Source organism: Lycorma delicatula, chromosome 10, assembly GCF_047948215.1.
Source record: "Lycorma delicatula isolate Av1 chromosome 10, ASM4794821v1, whole genome shotgun sequence".
NCBI classification, from domain to species: domain Eukaryota; kingdom Metazoa; phylum Arthropoda; class Insecta; order Hemiptera; family Fulgoridae; genus Lycorma; species Lycorma delicatula.
Window position 1 is genome coordinate 77,078,648 of NC_134464.1, and position 20,358 is coordinate 77,099,005.

The 20,358-nt window shown below is 28.8% G+C and overlaps 1 protein-coding gene across 9 annotated transcripts in view; it reads right to left on the bottom strand.

The window, feature by feature from the left end:
• The window catches only part of Zasp52 (Z band alternatively spliced PDZ-motif protein 52), a 427,403-nt gene that overhangs the window by 191,187 nt on the left and 215,858 nt on the right, over window positions 1-20,358 (bottom strand). For all 9 annotated transcript variants that reach the window (XM_075377465.1, XM_075377463.1, XM_075377464.1 and 6 more), the window contains exon 2: window positions 6,266-6,417. In XM_075377465.1, coding sequence (XP_075233580.1) covers window positions 6,266-6,417 — 152 coding nt within the window. The remainder of the gene's footprint in view (window positions 1-6,265; window positions 6,418-20,358) is intronic.

Genomic DNA, 20,358 nt, shown 5'->3' on the forward strand with positions numbered 1-20,358 from the left:
GAGATACCGTCCTAAAATTATTTTTTTCGTTTTAGTGCGTTTAATTTAAAGTGATGCTTTAAACATTTTTTAATATATTTCTTTATTTATGTGATTGTTTTTCTTCATAAAATAATGAACTATAACCAAAAAGTAGGCACCGGAATATACCGATCACTAGCGGAATATCCCGATTCGTTAGTATCAATTTCTATAGTTAAATCTCTAATTTAACTTTCGCTAAATCAATTATTATCACTCAAAAAAGTCAATTTTGGATACCTAGTAATCCCATTCCGAGACGCCATCTGCTCAGAGGGCCTAGCTGTGGAGGCGTTCCGTAGGCTCGCCCTGCAGCTAGTTAACTTCTAAAAATATTGATCGGAAATTCACTAATTGATTAAACAAGAAATGTAATGTAATGACATGCATCCAGGTCCGTCTCACAAAAAAGCTCATGAATGTTTATTAACATGCATTGCTAAGGACTGGTTGGAACGATAAAAAATACGATTGTATACAAATTCCTTGTTTAAATGATTACGTGATTTTGCAGCTCATAAACGAAAATGTACATAAAAGCAAGTAGAGATTTAAGATTTTTAAAAAAGAAATATTGTTTTAAAGAAATTTTTTGATTATCTCAATTTCTCTTCAAACACGTTTTTATCGCAAAATTCTTTTTTGAGGTGACATTTTTCACAAAACAGTAGAGTAGTAGATTTTAATTCATTTAAGATAATTTTTTAAATCTGATTCTTTTATTAGCAAATTTCTATTCATTTAATTTTTTTGTAAATTATAACTGCACTTAGTTTTTATTACACTTTACGTATGTTCTGAATAATTTTTTATAGTTTTGTCTTTTTATTAAGCGTGACATTATAATAATGGTTTCAAGTACGTAGGATAAACCTTCTTTAATTGTCTATTTATCCGGATTTGAACTAACAAGGGGTAAACCGGGTAATCGGCATTGCACTGAATTTATTAATGGTTTCTTCAATTAGCCGAATATATGGTTGTTTAATATTACGCTTAGCCTTTTGCAATACAGGCTCTATGAATGAGCGAATGTACTGGCTGTAAAGTGAATAACTTTACTCTTCGAGAATACATGAACAATGCCTTCTAAATCTCTAGTGAATTAAATGTGATGCAAGCTAAATTAAACACTGAGATAGATAGTGTTAAGCAAACAAATTAATTTCATTTATTAAATAATACATTACATGTTACCAATTACTAAAACCAGAGTAGTAAAATTTGTAATTCTGTTAAGAATGGCTTTATTAAAATTACCAACTAAAATTTACCTGCTGTTTTATTACTCCGAAATATTCCGATTCGTTATAAATTCCTTAAGTTATATTTCGAGTGAGTATTTGTATCAGTGATTATTAAAATCCTTAATATTAAGAAAAACTAAATTTTCTTTAATTTTTAATATTCTTCAGATTATTATTTTTAAAGAATAAAAAAGCAAACAGAATTGCCAATATTCGTGGCGGAGTGGTAGCATCTTGGCCTTCCAATCGGGAGTCCCAAGTTCGAGTCCCAGTCAGGCACGACAGTTCTTACGCTATAAAATTCCATTTCCATAATGTATAATACGTAAGAATTCATAAGCAATCCGTAAGTAATAAGTAATACGTAAGTAATCCATAATACGTGAGAATTCACGTATATGTTTTTGTGAAGAAACTTTTTCTTTCTACGGAGATAAAGATAAACGAATAATAACAGAAAATGTGAGCTATTACAAAACTACTGACCATCACTATCTTATTTTATGGACATTAAAGTTGAACCTTTTTTTTATGTCCATAAAATACAAAAATCTTTAGATCGGAAAATCATACAGTATATCATATATTTAGGTAATAAATTTTTAACATGCAAAGTTAAGGTTTGTCAAACGTCCTAGCCAACATTTATATCATTAGTAAAATGAAAATCTTTTCTATCTTTTCTGTTCAGTGTATTTTCTTTTAATCTATTAAGTGCATCATCACTTAAGTAAATTAAATGTTTAATAATCTTTAAAAGTTTCTCTTTTGATCGGTACTTAAAAATTTGTAAGGATCAATGAAAAACTACGCGCGGTGAATTATTTTTAATTTCAAGATGACAATACATGTTTAGTTTTGAGTTCATTAACTAGTAGTACACCGATGGGAAAGTCACTCGTGGCATTCGCATCGGTGACTTCCTGACGGAGACGTCATATACTGGAATATGTCAAAAGCCGAGGTTTCGAAGATGACCTCCGGTAAAGCCCATAGGGGCTCGGAAGGTCTTCCATAGGTCTTCCTCTACGGGATCAGATGTTTGGTTAGTTTAATTTTTAAATTGATTGAACCGATCACCGTAGCGAAGTGGTAATTCCTCTGTATTTCATTCAGAAGATTCTGGTTTCAAATCCCGGATTAGACTTAGCATTTTTTCAGGCGCTAAAAAAATCTGTCACTCATCACAAAAAAATTAACTGTTAGTAGGTATCACCCTGTCATTACTATGAATAAATAAATTAATGGTTGCAACATACTAAAATAAGCAGACAGCTGAATATTTCGTAACAGACGCTTTATTTCACTAGATTATTTTTTTAACCTTAAATGCCATAACGTGACCATATTCAACCGAAATATATATTTTTTTGTTATTAATAAAAAACGCAGTAAAGAAAGAATACCTGATAACTTTCCTGACTTAGAGGGAAATTTTATCATCCTATCAAAAATATCTTAATACTATACAAAGACACGTATTTTTTATTTGTTCCGGTGAAAACTACAGATCCAGTCATTACAAAATGTAAACAATAACTTTCTTATGACCACCGGAATGTTTCCACAGTTCAACCTCACCAGTCTCACTACTATATAATTATAATTTTTTTTTTTTTTGTCTTCAGTCATTTGACTGGTTTGATGCAGCTCTCCTAGATTCCCTATCTAGTGCTAGTCGTTTCATTTCAGTATACCCTCTACATCCTACATCCCTAACAATTATAAATAAAAAAATATAATAATAAAAAGCTTCTAGGCAGATCTAAAGAAGACCGAATTTTTTTTTTCAACGCCCTCATTATTTCGAAATCAGAAACGCACTGATTTTCAGTGTACAACGCATTACATAGGTTTGATTAAGGAGTAGAAAGAAAACACAAGCATAAAGTTTGAACTCGCTCATCACTGTGACTCACTAAATTAAGCGCGTATGATAAATACACCACTTCACATTTAACATAACCTCAAACTGAAGTTATGTTCTCTGTTGTCAACCTTAAATTAAGCATAACCGAAGAACGACTGGATAAAGTTTAATTAAACATTTACATGCACAACTTCAGATACACTGCTGCATCATATCTAAGTTGCAATGAAATTGATTAAGTAGTTTTGGAAATTTTCGAGCCACAAAATTTAATACACAGGCCTAAATGTATAGAATACCTCAAAACGTAATGAAAAATCAATTTCATCTCCAAATTTCACGTTCGATCGAAGGTAATACCGTATTTTTTTTTAAAGTCTGTAAAAAACGTATAAATAAACGTAGGATTTTTTTTTACTTAAATGTCATTTTTTATATTGATAATATTGGATGTATCGATTGAAAATATGCACGTTCACTTCGATATCTTCAGACAGAGCGTACCTAAGACTGAAGGAACAACATATGAGCTAGACTCAAAATCGAGTACAACCTTTCAGAAATATGTTAGATCTCAAATCAGCTTTTGATTACCATCCTGAAATTGACTATCTGAATTTGAAAGATATTCAAACAGGTGACATAACTGAAATATGTAACCACTGTAATACCAAAAAGTAGAAACTATGAAACTCCAGGATATTGCTGGGCTAGGAAATTTAAACAAACCAACGGAGGGAATTGTGAATAAAATCAATATTTACTATGACAAACAAACATTCATTTATATATATATATATATAAGATTTACGTACAAATCTAAGGCCTTTGAAAGAATCATACGTTTAAAAGTTATTTATAAATTAAAAAATGTTAAATAAAAGGAAAAAGATTTTAATTACGTTCACAACTGGGTGTGCTCAAAAGTTGTATTACGAAAAAAATATATAATACCCCATACATTTCCTACAACTCGAACGTGGGGGGGGGGGGAATATATAATATTCAAAAAATTTTATGAGCTCCTTTTCTTTACTTTGTCTTTAAAGAGGAAAACTAGTAAAAATGGTTAAGCTTATTAATAGTAAAAAGTCCATAAAACGTTTTTAGGAAAACTTAATTAAAAGGGAGCAACAACTTATATATTTAAGTTAAGTAAAAAAAAAAACCTTAATAGAAAGAAGAAAATAAATGTTTTGGCATAAAGAGAATAAATAATAAACGTAAGTTGAATAAAGGAGATGACGCGGTATATACACTACAATTTAAGACAACGTTATGACAAAATAGAGAATATTCAAGTAAGAGAGCAAAAAGAGACAGAATATAAGTCAGAGCGAGAAAGAGAACGAAAAGAGTAGTGGGAACAAAAGCATTTGTTATAACAATGTTCTTGAGTATTAGCGAAATCCAGGAAGCCCAAAACCACAAGACTTAAAATGCTAAATTATGTCATACTAAGGAATACCTTGTGACGTTGTTATATATCTTTCCACATTTAACCAACACAAAACGTAGCGTTTAGTACAAAATGTATCTTATTTATTGTTCCTACAACGATGATAATGATATTGCAAATTAAAAAAAAAAAATAAATATATTATTAATCAAAAATAAATGATAAACCAGTTTAAATAGAACAAAAAAGCTGTTTTATTATAGTATATGATAGATATAATGATTATTTTGTAAAATTTCAAAAGAGAATTTAATAAAAATGTTTTCAAAGATTTTATAAAGTTTTCATAAATAAGTAGTAATATAATAATTAATATTTGACAGAGATTTTCAACACTTTCTGGTTATTTTCGTTAGATTACTAGAAAAATTAATTAATTTTAAAATAAAATCGTTTAATAAATTATATAACTGCAAAAACAAAAAAAACAGTAATTTCTCAATTTTTTTTTAAATTCGACTTCACAAACACCTTCAGTGTTCGATTTAAAATAAATACTCACAATTTACTAATTCTTAATTCAACTTAGTGTTGAAATTTAAAGAAGAAAAAATAATTTTTATTACTTCCTTGTACGAACTAAAGGATATAAAAAGATAACCTTTCGTAATATAAATTACGAAAACTATTAAATACGTACAAGAAATGTAAGAACGAATTTTCATTCCGTACAAATAGCTGGGAATAATTTAAATATTTAATAGGCCCCATTTTAAGCAGCAAAAAAATTATTTTAACTATTTTAGGCAACAAATCACTTTAAAAAAAAAAAAACATTTTTATTAAGTACAAATATAAAAAACAGTTTCGGCTTAAGTCGTTTATAGATAATATTTCAAAAGAAAACCAGCACAATTTAGAAGGTTCACTAACAAAAAACGAGCGTAAAAAATATTTTTAGCACACTAAAAAATTCAAAAACTATATTTTGTAGTCGATTTATGCCGACAAAAATCCATTTCTTTATCAGTAGCAATTTAGTAAAATATAAATAAATATTTTCATTTACAATAAAATTTGAATAACCTATAAAAAATACTTTCACAGATTTCTATAAAACGATTTAAATCAAATGGAAAATAATACCTCTATCAAAATCTCATATTTGTAAAAAAAAAAAACAGTACACATTATTTCACAATGGGGTTTTTAAACGATTTTGTAATAAGTGGCAACACGAGAGTGAAAAGCTTTTATAATAAAAAAAAAAATCTATTCATTTTTTTACCAATAATAACAACTTTCGATCCGTTTTTCTATGAAACCTTCCACCGTTACACAAGCACACATATTTTTCCTATTTTCCGTTTTCATTTATATAGATTTTCACCGTATTTTAGCTCACCTTAGTCCGTGTTTTTTCCTAGTTTAAACAAAATTTCATATTTTTTTTTACTTCTTTTATTAGAAATTTTTTTTTGTTGAAAATTTACGTTTTCCTTATTACTCAACAAACAGACAAATAAAATTTCTGTGCGTTTTATACATTCATTTTCTATTTTAATTTTTTACACTTCTATATATCCTGGTTTTTATTTTAACTAATACTCTTTATTTTTAAACATAACGTGCACAATCCAATTTTGTTTAACTCTACTATGTATTTAAAAAAATTAAAAAAACAACAAAAAACAACATATAAAAATGAAAAAAAAAAGTTAAATTTACCTTTGTACAGTTACTTCAATATTATTTCCACCTCTTACAATAATATCCTGAGCATCTTTATGTCGTAGATTAAATACATCTGTTCCATTAACGCGGATTACAGCGTCTCCAACTTGCAATCCTGCCTTTTCTGCAAGACTGTTGCCATTGACCTACAAACATAAATGAAATATGTATAAATATATATTAACTTATGGTGGTATTATTATTATTAACATTGTTAAATTATAACTTTCTTTATTGAAAAATAAACAGGAACAGATGGTCCGTGTTCCTTTTAAAAAATTGGCCATTTGAAAAATAAAATACTTTTCATGATTGTAATATTACAAAGACGTTGATATTGTTTGAAAATTTTGTTCTGCACAGTAAAAAAGCCAGCAATGAATTGCTTAATTTTCTCGGTATACGCCGAGAAAGTTATGAAATTCATTTCTGAAAAAAAAATTTTTTAGAACTTCAAAAAGAGCATTTTCTTTTAATGACTAAATAATTCATTAAAATTAATTTTAAGTAAATTAAAATAGAAATAAAAAAAAACAATTCTATTTTATTTACAAATTTCAGAGCTTTCCAATGAATGACGAGGTATTAAGAGTTGTTATAGCGATTTTATTACTATTTAATAAAAAACGTTTCGAGTATCGAAATTTTTTCCTTCATTTTTGGTCTCCAGTACTCGAGGGGAAGTTTTCGCGCAAACCTAATCTCTTTAAGAGATGATAATAAATTTGAAAAAACTTTCAAAATATTCAAAACTACAAAGATTTAGCCATAATTCGAAATAACAAAAAATGCTGTAATTTTCTAGGAAGGAGGTGAGTAATTTTTTTTCAAGAAATACTGAAGATTAAGGGCAATCAAAAGATTAGATTTTTTTCATTTTAAAATCAATGAATTAAATTTTTTTTTAAAAAGAAAATTATTTTTTGTTACCAAAGATCATAGAAGCTAGACGGACAAAAAAATATTTTTTAGTGGTTTAAAAAATTTATCCATGTAGAAAATATAGATGACAAAACTCCTATTAATTGATTTTCCAAAGCAAGATATGCATAAAAAAAAGTAAAAAGTATAAAATTGTTTTTGGGAATATTAAATATTAATATTTGGGAATATTAAATAAAAATTTACGGTAATTTGTGATCTTCATAAAAAAAATGTCAACTTTTGTAAGAAAACTTTATGCTCATGTGTCCAGAAAAAATCCAATACACCCTCAATCCTTTTTCCGATTGTAAAAATGTATGTTACAATCAACCGAGCGTAGGACCTGTCTACCAAGTTTGAAGAAACTCGGTCAACGGGGTCCAGACGTTATAAGACCAAGTAGTGAACATCATACATACTGACGAAAATAGATATTTGGATTTTTTTTAACCTCCGGGACCACTGTTATGTATTGCTTCAGAGGATGAGATGAATGATTTGTAGGGTGTGTGAAAATGCCCTGCCTGACCGGAATTCGAACCCGGGACCTCCGGATGAAAGGCCGAAACGATACCATCGCGCCAGGCCGGCCAGATTTTTAACTTGGGCGCATTAAAATAACAACCTTTTTCTTTTTTTATTAAAATAATCTTTTTCTCAAATTATTTACAATTTATTTATTTTTGTTAAACAAATTTTTAAAGGCTCTTTTAAGACACAAAATTTAAAGAAGACAAATTTTTTAGGTTTTTATTTGACCGATCTTGCTTTCCCATAATAAAAAAGGATGGTCTATGTTTTTTTGTTTGTTGTATGTACTCACATTTTTATTTCAGCTGCTATTGGCGCAGAGCGGATCACGTGATGCACCGGGAGGCTGCGCGCACCGCACGAACAATTTATACTTCTCGAACGAATTATTCGTTCGAACGATTTATATTTCTTTATACGTACGATTTTTCTAAAATTATATTTGTGTTTTGGTGATAAAAAAGGAAAACATTGGGGGGTTAGTGCTGTGTTAAAAAATGACAACTCAAGAATTAATGTTCAGGATTTTGAAACTTGTAAAAGTTTTTGTTGTTAATAAGCTAAATTCATGAACGTTATTTAGTTACGATTGGCAAAAACATTTAACATAATCATGTGTAATGAAACGTAAAGCATGTTACATTTTTGCGGCGGGCCATAGTCCGCCTTCTTACTAGTATATAGTAAAAAGAGAAAGGAAATATAACAGCTAGAATTTCCAACAAATCTAATATCTATATCTTTTATCATATAATGACAAAGAAAAAAAAAATTGATGAAATTACATCACATATTTATCTCATAACAATATGTATAAAGATACGAAGACGTTTGCTTTAACAACTTTTTTTTTACGTACAAATACACACATATCTCATTATGTTTTATTTATTTATGATTAAATCAGCAGTAAGAACAATGGAATTTATTTTAAGGGTCATTTCACGTAGTAACACTGAGAAAAAGGTCACTAAACTGAGGCTTTATCATATATATATATAAAACAAACTCATAATACGTAGGGGACACGGATATTCTAAACGAGGTTGAACTTGATCCGTTGTGGAATGCATTCACGTACATATATAAGAGCGAAGAGAAATGCGGTAAACACTGTTCCCATAATGTCTCTGGTTTAGCGGGGGTGGGTGGAAGAATATGTTATAGAGTATTTCTCTGTACAGTATCTAGTCTCCTGCCGCACTTTACTTTGCATATTATATACTATAATAACGTTATTCCAAGATTTCTAGTTTAAATTACGATAATGTTCGGTCAGTTAGTTATGAATATTTTTATCTGGTTATAAAAAATATTATGATTATTATTATTATTATTTCGTTTTTATTTTTACAATAATAAAAGATCTTATCCAAACTACCGTTAATTTGAACTCGTTTCTTGCCTATAATAATTATAATACAATTATTATGATTCACATTTATTAAATAAATAAATATTATCAAATTAATCACATTAAAATCAGTTTAGTTTTTTGCGACCCACCTTTCAAAATAAACGATCTCTGGTAGATCCACTAAATACTTACATATTTCCAAATAATTCGTACACATTTACGTTTATATTGCTTTTTCTACCTATACATATTACAAAATTCTCAAAACCATAATATTTTAAATTTAATATTATAAAATGTAATTTAATTTATTAAATGTTATTTACTTATTTTATTAATTTTATTTATTTTTTAATTTATTATAAAATTTTATGATTAATATTTTAAAATTTAAGAACCATCAGACCGATACTGTATTCACAATTCTACAAATAATTTCTCGAGATAAATGTTTACGTGAATGAAAATTTTCGGGAAACCGAAAAAAGTAAACGTCTGATATATCGAATCGAATTTTATTAATCGGTTAACGATCCAGAAAACTAAATGTGTCAAACATAAATTCCATAAATTCTTTCATAAAATTTTAATATCTTTTAATATAATGGAGTAGTATGATTATTATCTGTCGGGCCGAGCCGAGCCGGCGTGCAGGAAAACACGTGTACTATACAAGATTTGACATTATAATTTGTTCAGATCGGTCGACGGCACAGCACGTCTTTACTCTTTTTTTTTCTCGTTCACCCTTCGGTAATTACCTTTCAGATAATCCTACAGAGGATGATATGTATAGGTGTAAATGAAATTGTCTTGTACAGTCTCAGTTCGACCGTTCCTGAGATGTGTGGTTAATTCAAACCCACCGGTATCCACGATCTAGTATTCAAACCCGTGTAAAAATAACTTTACTAGGACTTGAACGCTGGAACTCTCGACTTCCAAATCAGCTGATTTGGGAAGACGCGTTCACCATTAGACCAAGCCGGTGGGTTACCACGTCTTTACTATAAAACTATTGCAATTCCAAATTACTGCTGTTGACGTCATTCGCAGTAAAAGATGACTGCCCCAAGGTAGAAGTCTAATAAATGATCTATTTTCTTTTAAGATTGTAATTGTTGTATTACTATTTTAAGAAAAAAAATGTAACACGATATACAGAAAAAGAAAGCTGACAACAAAGTTGTAGGACTTTCCGTCACGCGGCTTTTAGGTAGATTTCATAAGAAAGATACCTATTGTAATGGGTACCATGATTCGATTACCCGAAAATTTCGACAGATCTTCGCGTTTCACATACCCCAGATCCCAAAACCACCGTCAGTTCAAATGTTTATATATATATTTCTTTCTTGTGGACACGATAACTACCGTAATTTTGTTCCATAATTTTGTTGGTTGAGTTCGTTAACGGGCAAAATTAGACCATGGGAGTGGAAATGTAGGGCTTTTTCAAAAAAACAATATATTGCTATAACTTTCTTATTAAGTAAAATACCGAATTCGTTTAAAGTTCTTACTATTTTTTGGATAAGGGCCCAAAACTTATGTAAGTAAACGTTTTTTGTATCACCAACCATTGGCCCAGGGAATGGAAATAATGGGGTTTCGAAGACAAAAATCAAACCACCCTTAATAGGCAGGGTATAAAATCGGTTTAAAGTGGTCGTTAGTCCTCTAAATATTACGTAAAACCTTTGCATGAAACAATTTTTGATATGATCAATCCTTACGGCAAGGGGTGACCAAACTGTTGTTGGAATTGTAAGAAAACGGGATTTCTCGTATGCTAAACATTTTTTCATAGCAATCATTGTCGTATTGAGTAAATTTGAAGTTTTTCTTAACTTTAAAGTGGAAATCTTTTTTATATCTTACTTAGCAACGGTGAAACGGTTAACTGTGACTATAAAAATTTTATAATAAATAATAAATCAATAATAACAACAACAAAAATATATATATGAAAAAAATCATAAGTTATTGGTAAAATAAAATTTTATGTAGTTTTAAAAATGTGTATATGTAATTTAATAGACGTATAACGAAGTCATGTGGTGCCCCATCAATTTTTTAAAAATGATAATCTGTAACCACTACTTGGTATTATATACGAGAAATTATTAGCCTTTAATAAACTGTTCTCATTAATTTATTACAAGTAAGAAAAATATTTAACTGTTTTTCTTTTCAAAAGTAATCTATGTAGATATCCAAAAAGAGATTTTGATCAATAATTAGACTTCAGAACGTGTTATAATAAACTTACAATCATCTTGTTATAATATTTATAAAATTTACCTGTTTTCTATACTTATTTTTAAAGATTAAAATTGTGATCATTTATTGCTTAATTACACTGAGTGACATTTTAAAAGAACATTAGTAAAAAAATTAATTAAAAATAAAAAACCGTTTTAAATTTAATAAAAAGATAAACTAGGCAAATCATTATTCATAAGTACTTTTATAATCAATAATAACTGTACTATTTGAAGAACTAGTTTAATTAAAGGTTCATTTAACTGGATTTAAATTATTATATTTGATCCTTAGTTAAATTATCCGGAGGTTCCGGATTCGAATCCCGGTCAGGCATGGCATTTTCACACGCTACAAAGATTGTCATTTATGTCATCCTCTGGAGCAATATTTAACGGTGGTTCCAGAGGTTAAAAAAGAATAAACAATTCTTACAGTATCGATAAAATTTGATGGTTGATGTTCATTATTTATCGAGCCATATCGGTTTGACAACCAGTTCGACCAATTTCTGTATGTTAAACTTATCTTTATGAAATATAATCACGAAAAATTATATTATTTTATCTAAGAAATAGAAACGTTGAAAAACACTGAATAAAAAATACGGAACCTTAAATAAAAAAAAATGGACTGGAAAATTAAATAAAAAAATACATATAGATTTTCAGATTACCATATCTTTTTACTTATAGATAAAAAAAAAGGGTTCACCTCTTTAGAAGTGAATATAAAAAGAAAAAGAGAATATGATTATTTTTGAAAAAAGATTAAAAAACGATTCTCAATAGTCTATACATCTTTCAAGATTCTTGACAGAATGTCTTTCTTTCTGTTAAATTATATAACCCTGAGATATGTAAGGATTTATTCATTCGCTATTTACCTAGAAACAACAATTATAATATATTTTTTCTTTATCTAACCTCTCAGAAAGTGAAACAAGTATAACTTTGTAAATTCAAACTCATATCCACAACTAAAATTTAACAGGTCTTCTAACTCAAAAATAGTCAGAAAATATATTCTAGTTTATCTACAGTTAGCTTTCTTAAGATGTTGAAACAGCAAGTTGTTAAAGCCATAAAGAAGTTTTAAAAAGTTCTCCAAATGGGACCTGATCAACATCACTTCCTGGTCATGACTAATGAGGATAGCTCCTATCATCTGAGTGGTTTATCTCAGGTTAAATTTCTTAAATGATAGACCGCACTCTGCCTTGTATTTCTGATTTAGAGGAAGGAAAACTCCGAACCTTCACCTTCCCGTGGTAGAGAGGAGACAACGATTACAGATATTGCTTATGATAGTATGTGTAAGCGGCAAACGAAGGCTGGGACCGAACATCTCGGGGGGAAAAGGAGATCCCCTTCTACAAATTTCAACAGCCTCTATGGAGGGTAGAGAAGCGCGATAAAAGGCAGGGCAAATAACGTGCTACACTTCACACAAGGGCATCGATACGTTGATTGCTAATGATATATCAACAGCTTTATGAGTATTATGCCCTACAGAAGACCGTATAACTTCATTTAACGTGACGCATACATATAGAACATTAGGATTCCAACTGTTCTTACCTACCCGCCCGATGGTGAAAAATATTTTCGTCAATTTTCAGACCGATATTTTGCGTCTAAAAATTTATTGATATCATGGTTCTACTGCGAAAAGCAGTTGCGTCGATTGATACAAGATTTATTTCAATCGGATTAATAGGAAAAAAATTATGCGCGAAGAAACATAAAAAAAAATGTATAGGATCTAATACATAACCTTCTTTTTTGTAGTCGGTTGAAAATTTTCATTAAAATGGATCTCTTCTGAATGGATTTGATAGCATCTTATCGCACATTTCCCAATTTTCATAACGTTTTTTTAAATACCATCCTAACTTAATTTTTTTTAATAGCTATATTCCCTAATAAAAATAAAAAAATTTTCTCAGCCAAAATATACTTCAAGTTAATTCCCTAATGTACTAACATAATAAACAATTGGAAATGATTGAAAATGGGTAAAATCTGTACAGAGACTAAACGCCTAAGATGAATATTTTTTGTTAGATTCCAGCGTATTAGTCAAATTCCATTCTGAAGAGTGTTTTGGAAGATTAAAGTATGGCGATGATTTATATATATATATATATATATATATATTTTTTTTTTTTTTTTTTTTTTTTTTTTTTTAATTCCGGCGTATTAGTCAAATTCCATTCTAAAGGGTGTTTTGGAAGATTAAGGTATGGCAATGATTTATATATATATACATATACAAAATGATAGGATGATATTAAAGTAAGGAAACGGCTTCATAATTCAAAACTGAGGGATATAAGGACATGAAACAAGTGCGAATCTACATAGTTGTAAAATTAGTACTTTATAGCGTGTTTGAAACTTTTGTCCGCCATTTTTAATAATTTTTTTTTTTAGATAGGAAGGTGACATTTGATAGGTGATTTTAATGTAAAAAGCTGACGAAAACTGTTTATCGATAAATTTTTTTTTCCAATTAAAGCAATTTAATTTGGAAAAACGGAAATTATTTTTAAGTTTTTCAATATTTATTGTATTAAGTAATTTACAACCAAAGACATTGAACTAAATTTTAAAATTAAATACAGCAATAAAGTAAATAATTTGACCAAGACATTTAATTTATAGTAGTATTGCAAATTATTAGTTATTGTGTATTATTATTAATATTGTTTATTATTAGTGTTTAGGCCATTAATTCTAACATTAACTGTTTAAAGTATGTTATTGGATGTAGTTGTGATAACAATACGAAAAAAAAATGTGGACACCACATGACTTCCTTTTACGCCTATTAAATTACATATACACATTTTTAAAAAAATGACTTGTATATAAAATTTTATTTCATTAATAACTTCTGATATTTTTTCATATATATATATTTTTATCGTTATTATTGAATTATTATTTATGGTAAACCTTTTTTTTTTAATAGGAGGTTAATAATTATTAATAAATCAATATATTTAAATTTAAAAAAAAGTTAAAACAATGAGATGAAGTCTGATTCGAACCAATGTACCTTCCCCGTTTAAGATCCAAATATTTCAATAATTAAAATTTTATTCGGTTATAACTCTGGAACCAATGAAAATAAGTACAACTTATGATATATCGTTGAAAAGCTCTAAATGAAGGCTTATTACTGCAATAAAGAAAAAGTCCAAAATCCATTTTTTTTTTATTTCGAGCTTTTTTGGACAGTCTATTGCAATCAAAAGGGGAGGTGCAACACTAGATGTTACAACAGTCCTAAATTCAACATTTTTGCGGCTAATAATTTTTGAGTTTCGAGATACATACGTACGTACAGACGTCACGCCGAAACTAGTCAAAACGGATTCAGGGATGGTCAAAATGGATATTTCCGTTGAAATCTGAAAACCGTAATTGTTCACAATAACTTCCTTAATAAAACGAACTTCGTACAAGTAAGTATAAAGATTACTACGTGGCGATTTGACTCGTTTAATACTTTTTTTTACCGTCAGGTATTACTTCAGAGAATGAATGAAGATGATATGTATGAGTGTAAATGAAGTATACAGTGTAAAAGTATTTAATTAATTAAAAACAGTGTACAGTCCAATGGTATTTTCGTATCTCCTCTACATTAAAACGTAAGGAAATTTAATTTCACCATCCAATCCCACCGTGCAATCAAAAGTAATACCATATCTTTCTTTGAATAGTCGGTAGAATGGAATACAGAGAAATCATGTAATGAGACTAATATTTAGGTAAGATGTTAAGGAAGATACTTAGGTAAGATATTCAACGGAATAATATGTATTGATTCTTACCCTAAATGTTTCAATTATTTTTTTTTTAAATTTTCGCTTTAAAATACTTCGATTACATCGTACTACATATCATTATAACTATAAAAATTCAATACTAAACAACGATTGCGACAAAAGTGAATAATTTTTCATGCAGTATCTTCTATACAGACAATTTTATTTATAATTTAAAAATTGTTTGACTTATGTTCCCAATATGATCATCAAAGGAACATCCCCGGCAAAATAAAAAAAATAACCAATATCACAGCATTTATTTCAGAGTACGATTTAAACATATAAAAAAAAGTATCGAATTAAAAACACAAATTTTATTTAACTCGAACATTTGTTTTTTTTTTTGTTTTTTTTTTAAGAGGAGTATTTGAATTGTTTAAGTTACCTTAAATAAGTAAAACAAATGATTTTATACATCATAAGGTGCACACCTCTAACACTTTGATATTTTATCTTAAATTAATATAACTTAAATTAAAAAAAAAAAAAAAATGAGCTGAACTTATAATTTTCAACATAGTTATATGTATTGCAATAAAATAACTCCTAGAATTTTGGCATGAAACCAGAGTGAAATAGAATAATATATATATATATTCTTGTATACTTTTGGCACTAGTTTGAAATCTAACCGACTAAAATCAAACATACACTTTGCCATTAACAACACATATATAGATATATAAATAAAAATGCTCACACATCCTATATAAGTGCATCAAGAATCCTCATATTCTATAAGCATTCACATAAACAGATATAAAATGGAATTATATATAAAAGCAACCATAAATAATAGACTGCGTAATGCGGTAATATTATAAATGAGGTCTAGGAAAAATATTTTAATAGATTTATGAATGTTGCCTACACTGATCTTTAAAATTACTAAAAATAATATTTCTTAATTTAAATTTGTTAAAAAAAAAATTAATAGTTGAAAATTCACGTGAGAATAAATATGTCAAACAGCGAGAACATTTAATTTTTTTTTTTACTAAAGAAAAAACCACACCATTTATCAAATAAAAAATTACACAGAAAAATCAAAACTCAATAAAAAAATTGTATTTTTACTGAATTCTGGTGTATTAAATTGATTTTTTTTTGTATAAAATCAAGACCATTCATCTACATTACATCGCGCCGATAAATATTTTTCAAACAACCACCAATAAACTTAAATGGTATATAAAGGAGATAAAACTGTTTTTTTTTTTTATATCAATAATTTTATTTGCAGTTACATAAAATACGCAAATACGAAGAATCATTTTAAAAATTTCATTTTTACATTTTTAGAAAAAAAAAGTAGTTGAAGCAATGTGCAAACATATAACCACTTTTACCTTTCATCTTATCTTGTTTTGGTTTATTATTTTATGTTACTTATAACATTTTTTTTTATCAGTTCAAACACCACTGAAAATGCTATGCCTGACCGAAATTTGAAACCGGGACCTTCGGATGAAAGGCCGAGACGCTACCACTCGCGCCACGAAAGCCGGCAAAAATTTATAAAATTTAGCATGGACTTTTATAACGACTGGAAAAATAATTAATGAAACTTTTTACACGTTGCTCAAAAAGGAGTGTAATGTATTTAGGGTGTATGTATAAACGTATACATATGTTTGTCCCACCATAGCAGCTTAACAGATTTAAATGTAAGACTCCGCGTTAGAATCCTTAGTTATCCGGAGTGTCGTAGGCTACATATATGATTAAATTTTAAAAATCTGAAAAAAATTATACTACATACAAATAACGCAGAAAAATCTATATTTTAATCATTTTAATTTTAACCAAGTCATATTGGCGTAAAGCCTTCACGGATCTAATGCCAGTGATCCAAAATTAAAGGGTTCCGCACTTCTACATTACACTGTCGTGTAATATACACCTGCACTGACCGGAAATCCTTTTTTTTTAATTTTTAACAAATTTAAAACTTATTGGAATTGTTGTTATCGTTGAATGTTAAAAAGTTTCGTTGGAAGCGTAAGAGCAAAGAATGAAAATGTTTTCAACAAAAATAAATAAATAATTATTATGATCAAACGTCTACCGGAGTGAGCCATATGGGTTAACCTTTCCCAAGCGGGAGGTTTTTCGTTCAAGTTCCGATCAAATCAATTAATTCCAACGTTAACGGTTTCTTAATACTATCACCGGCCATAATTGTTCTTGTAGAATACTAATTAACAACAAATACCGGTCAGGATGTAACAAACGATAAGTATTTTCAGTACACGAATAAAAGACTCAGCTGCCTAATTAGCCACGAATTAAGAAAACTGCACTATGTATCTCGAAACTTACAAAATATGAATTAATTATATTAATCCGATGATGATTGCCGATCATTCAGAGTTGAAATGTTTGGCTAAGTTTTATACTTCGTAGAAATATTAAATGAATACGTTCGTAAAATATGTTAAGCATCAAATTAAAAATTACATTAAAAATAAGAAATTACTGTAATTTATTTATGAGAATTAAAAGATCCATTTTTATCCGACAGGCAATTAAGTTTTAGGCTTACCAAGCAGCCAATAGGAAAGAGATGTGTAGACAACCGTACCGCAATAGATCAAAATAAGGGAAAAGATAAAGTAAAAAGCAGGATGAAGAAGAAAGAACAATCTACCAAGCGGTATGCTTGCAACAAAGAGAGTGAGAGATAGAATGATAATCCCCGCTCAGATGATAGGTTCAATGCCTCCTAGAGGGAGCGAGCGTCTTTCCTGTCCACAACTCTCAAAGGAATCGGTAATTTTTAACCGAAAATTTGATATTAATATAAATGACCAACGGTTTTAATGGATCAAGTTTAAATATACATTAAAAAAAATTGTTTTTCAACCAGCAGTTAAACATTCCTTTAGAAATAAGTTTTTATTAAAAATAAAAAAACAACATTTTTTTGTAAAGTAGAACAAAATATAAAACTCGTTTGGTTCACAAATGATAAAGAAAATAAAGAAACCAAAATCAAAATAGACAAAAATCTATAAATCCAACGAGTTCCAAAATTACCTCGGTGAAATCACAGTCATTTTACCCGAAGACCTATATGCATCCGAATGCCTCAAAAGATTTTCAGATAAAGAAATTTCAAAGTGGAAAAAATAATCCTAAAAAACATTTATGGCACAAACTTAAAAAACGGAATTCACAAACTCAAAACCAAAATTTACAGAAAGATAGATAAAGTCTACAACATAATAAGAAAAAGAAGTTTACAATTTTACGGCCACTTGTACAGAATTGATCCCCAAAGACTTAAAAAACAAATATTTGATAGATTTAATGCAGCAAAAACTAAACTTACATGGTTCTCGGAAATCGATAAAAGCAAAAAAAATTAAACATAAAGAAAACAGACCGAGATCAATTTAGAAAACTTATAAAAAATAGTCGACTCCCAGAGAAAGCCAAAAGACCAGATATATAATGGAAGGAAGACAGAGAACGAGAATAAAGTAGCAGATAGAATACTGAAAGAATGAAAGAATAATGCTGTTTGACTTTACGAGTGCGTGGTTCTTAGAGGCCTAATCGAAAAAAATAAAAATATTCTCAATTTAAAAATGTTGATTTTTTGAATCGGCTCAAATTTTCCAAAAACGTAAAAAAAATTTTACGTAAAAGCTAATCATTAGCCAATTTTACAAAGATTTAAATTTTCGTTTTATTCAATCTTTAGATAACTGTACTCATGTTTGTTCAGTTTACTTACAACTTTGTGTGAAGATTTTAATGGTTTTTATAGAATTTGTAATTCTTATTTTAGTGATTTGTATATTTTTTAAAATGCTATTCAAGGATTGATACAAATGATGATTTAGCCAATACAAGGCTTTTTTAAATAGCACAAAGATTCTGAATTCCACTTAAATGATTTATTTTAATGAACTTCATCGTTAGGTCTTAATTAATGGCATAATTTGTTAAAGAAATGAGCAAGAATAATACTCAAAATTCTTCTTCTTACAATATATTATTTATGTTAATAAAAATATCTGTATACAATCTAAGGGCTTTTTCTTCATTTTCTGTAAGATTTACTTTCGTAAAAAAATAGGTCAACGATTAGTTTTGATCTTGGATAATTGAACCAACCGATAATAGATTTCTTTTTAAGTAATTAGTTATTTAATTTTGTTCTCGATCCTTTTTTTCTATTTAAATCGTTTAATTTGAACATATTTACGATGATATCCTACACATATTTAATTACTTGTTTTGTATATTTCAGTAATTGTGTTTTTGTAGAGTTTTTATCATCCCATCTCCAACTCACATTTATTACTCAGACACCTATACATGCGGCTCCCTCCGCGAATGGAGCGAATTGGACTCTAAAAACTAGGACCCCATCAGGCGCATTCCTACTATATCGTAAGGCCTTCAATGGTCGGAATGAAAGGCAATCGCGTCTGAAGAAGGATGCAAATATCTGGGTAATCCTCAGGGAATAACCCGACTAAAATAATTCACAAACAAAATCTTCAAAGAATCGGACTGGAACGCAATCCCAAACTCCGTCCATGATAACCAAAAATAAATGTATTACGGCTAATAAAAAATTAAATACCCGCCAGATGCATAGAAAGACCCAGCTGTAAGGGACTGACGTCTAATTTTTGCAATGAATAGTGGGATAAAATATTCCAAGATATCCTTGCGTTCCGTTCGGGACAGTTTTTATCTTCTATATTTCCTTCTTCTACAAAACTAACAAAAATTTATTAATACAGCCTACTAAGAAAATTTCCCATTAACGCTTCTGTTCAGCCATTCATTTTCAGCACCACTTCATTTCGGCTGACCTAATTTTCAACATCTTGTAATTCAAAGTGCTTTATTATTTTTTTTATCGAATTTTCAAAGAAAAGTACACATTATTTTCGGTCAGACGTGTAAGTGGGAGGTGGAAATGAATTTTCTATAGGTTTTGAGGTATGAGGCTTGGTACGAAAATACCATTTATCTATAAAAGTTGCAGCTTAGAAATCTCATTAATAACATTCTCGTGTAAAATATTGTGGCTCGAAAATCTCTAAAACCACTTAATAAATTTCATTGAAATTTAGATATGCTGTAGTTGTTTATCTGAAATTGTGCATGTGAAAGTTTGATAAAGATATTTAGGTAGGAAATAGA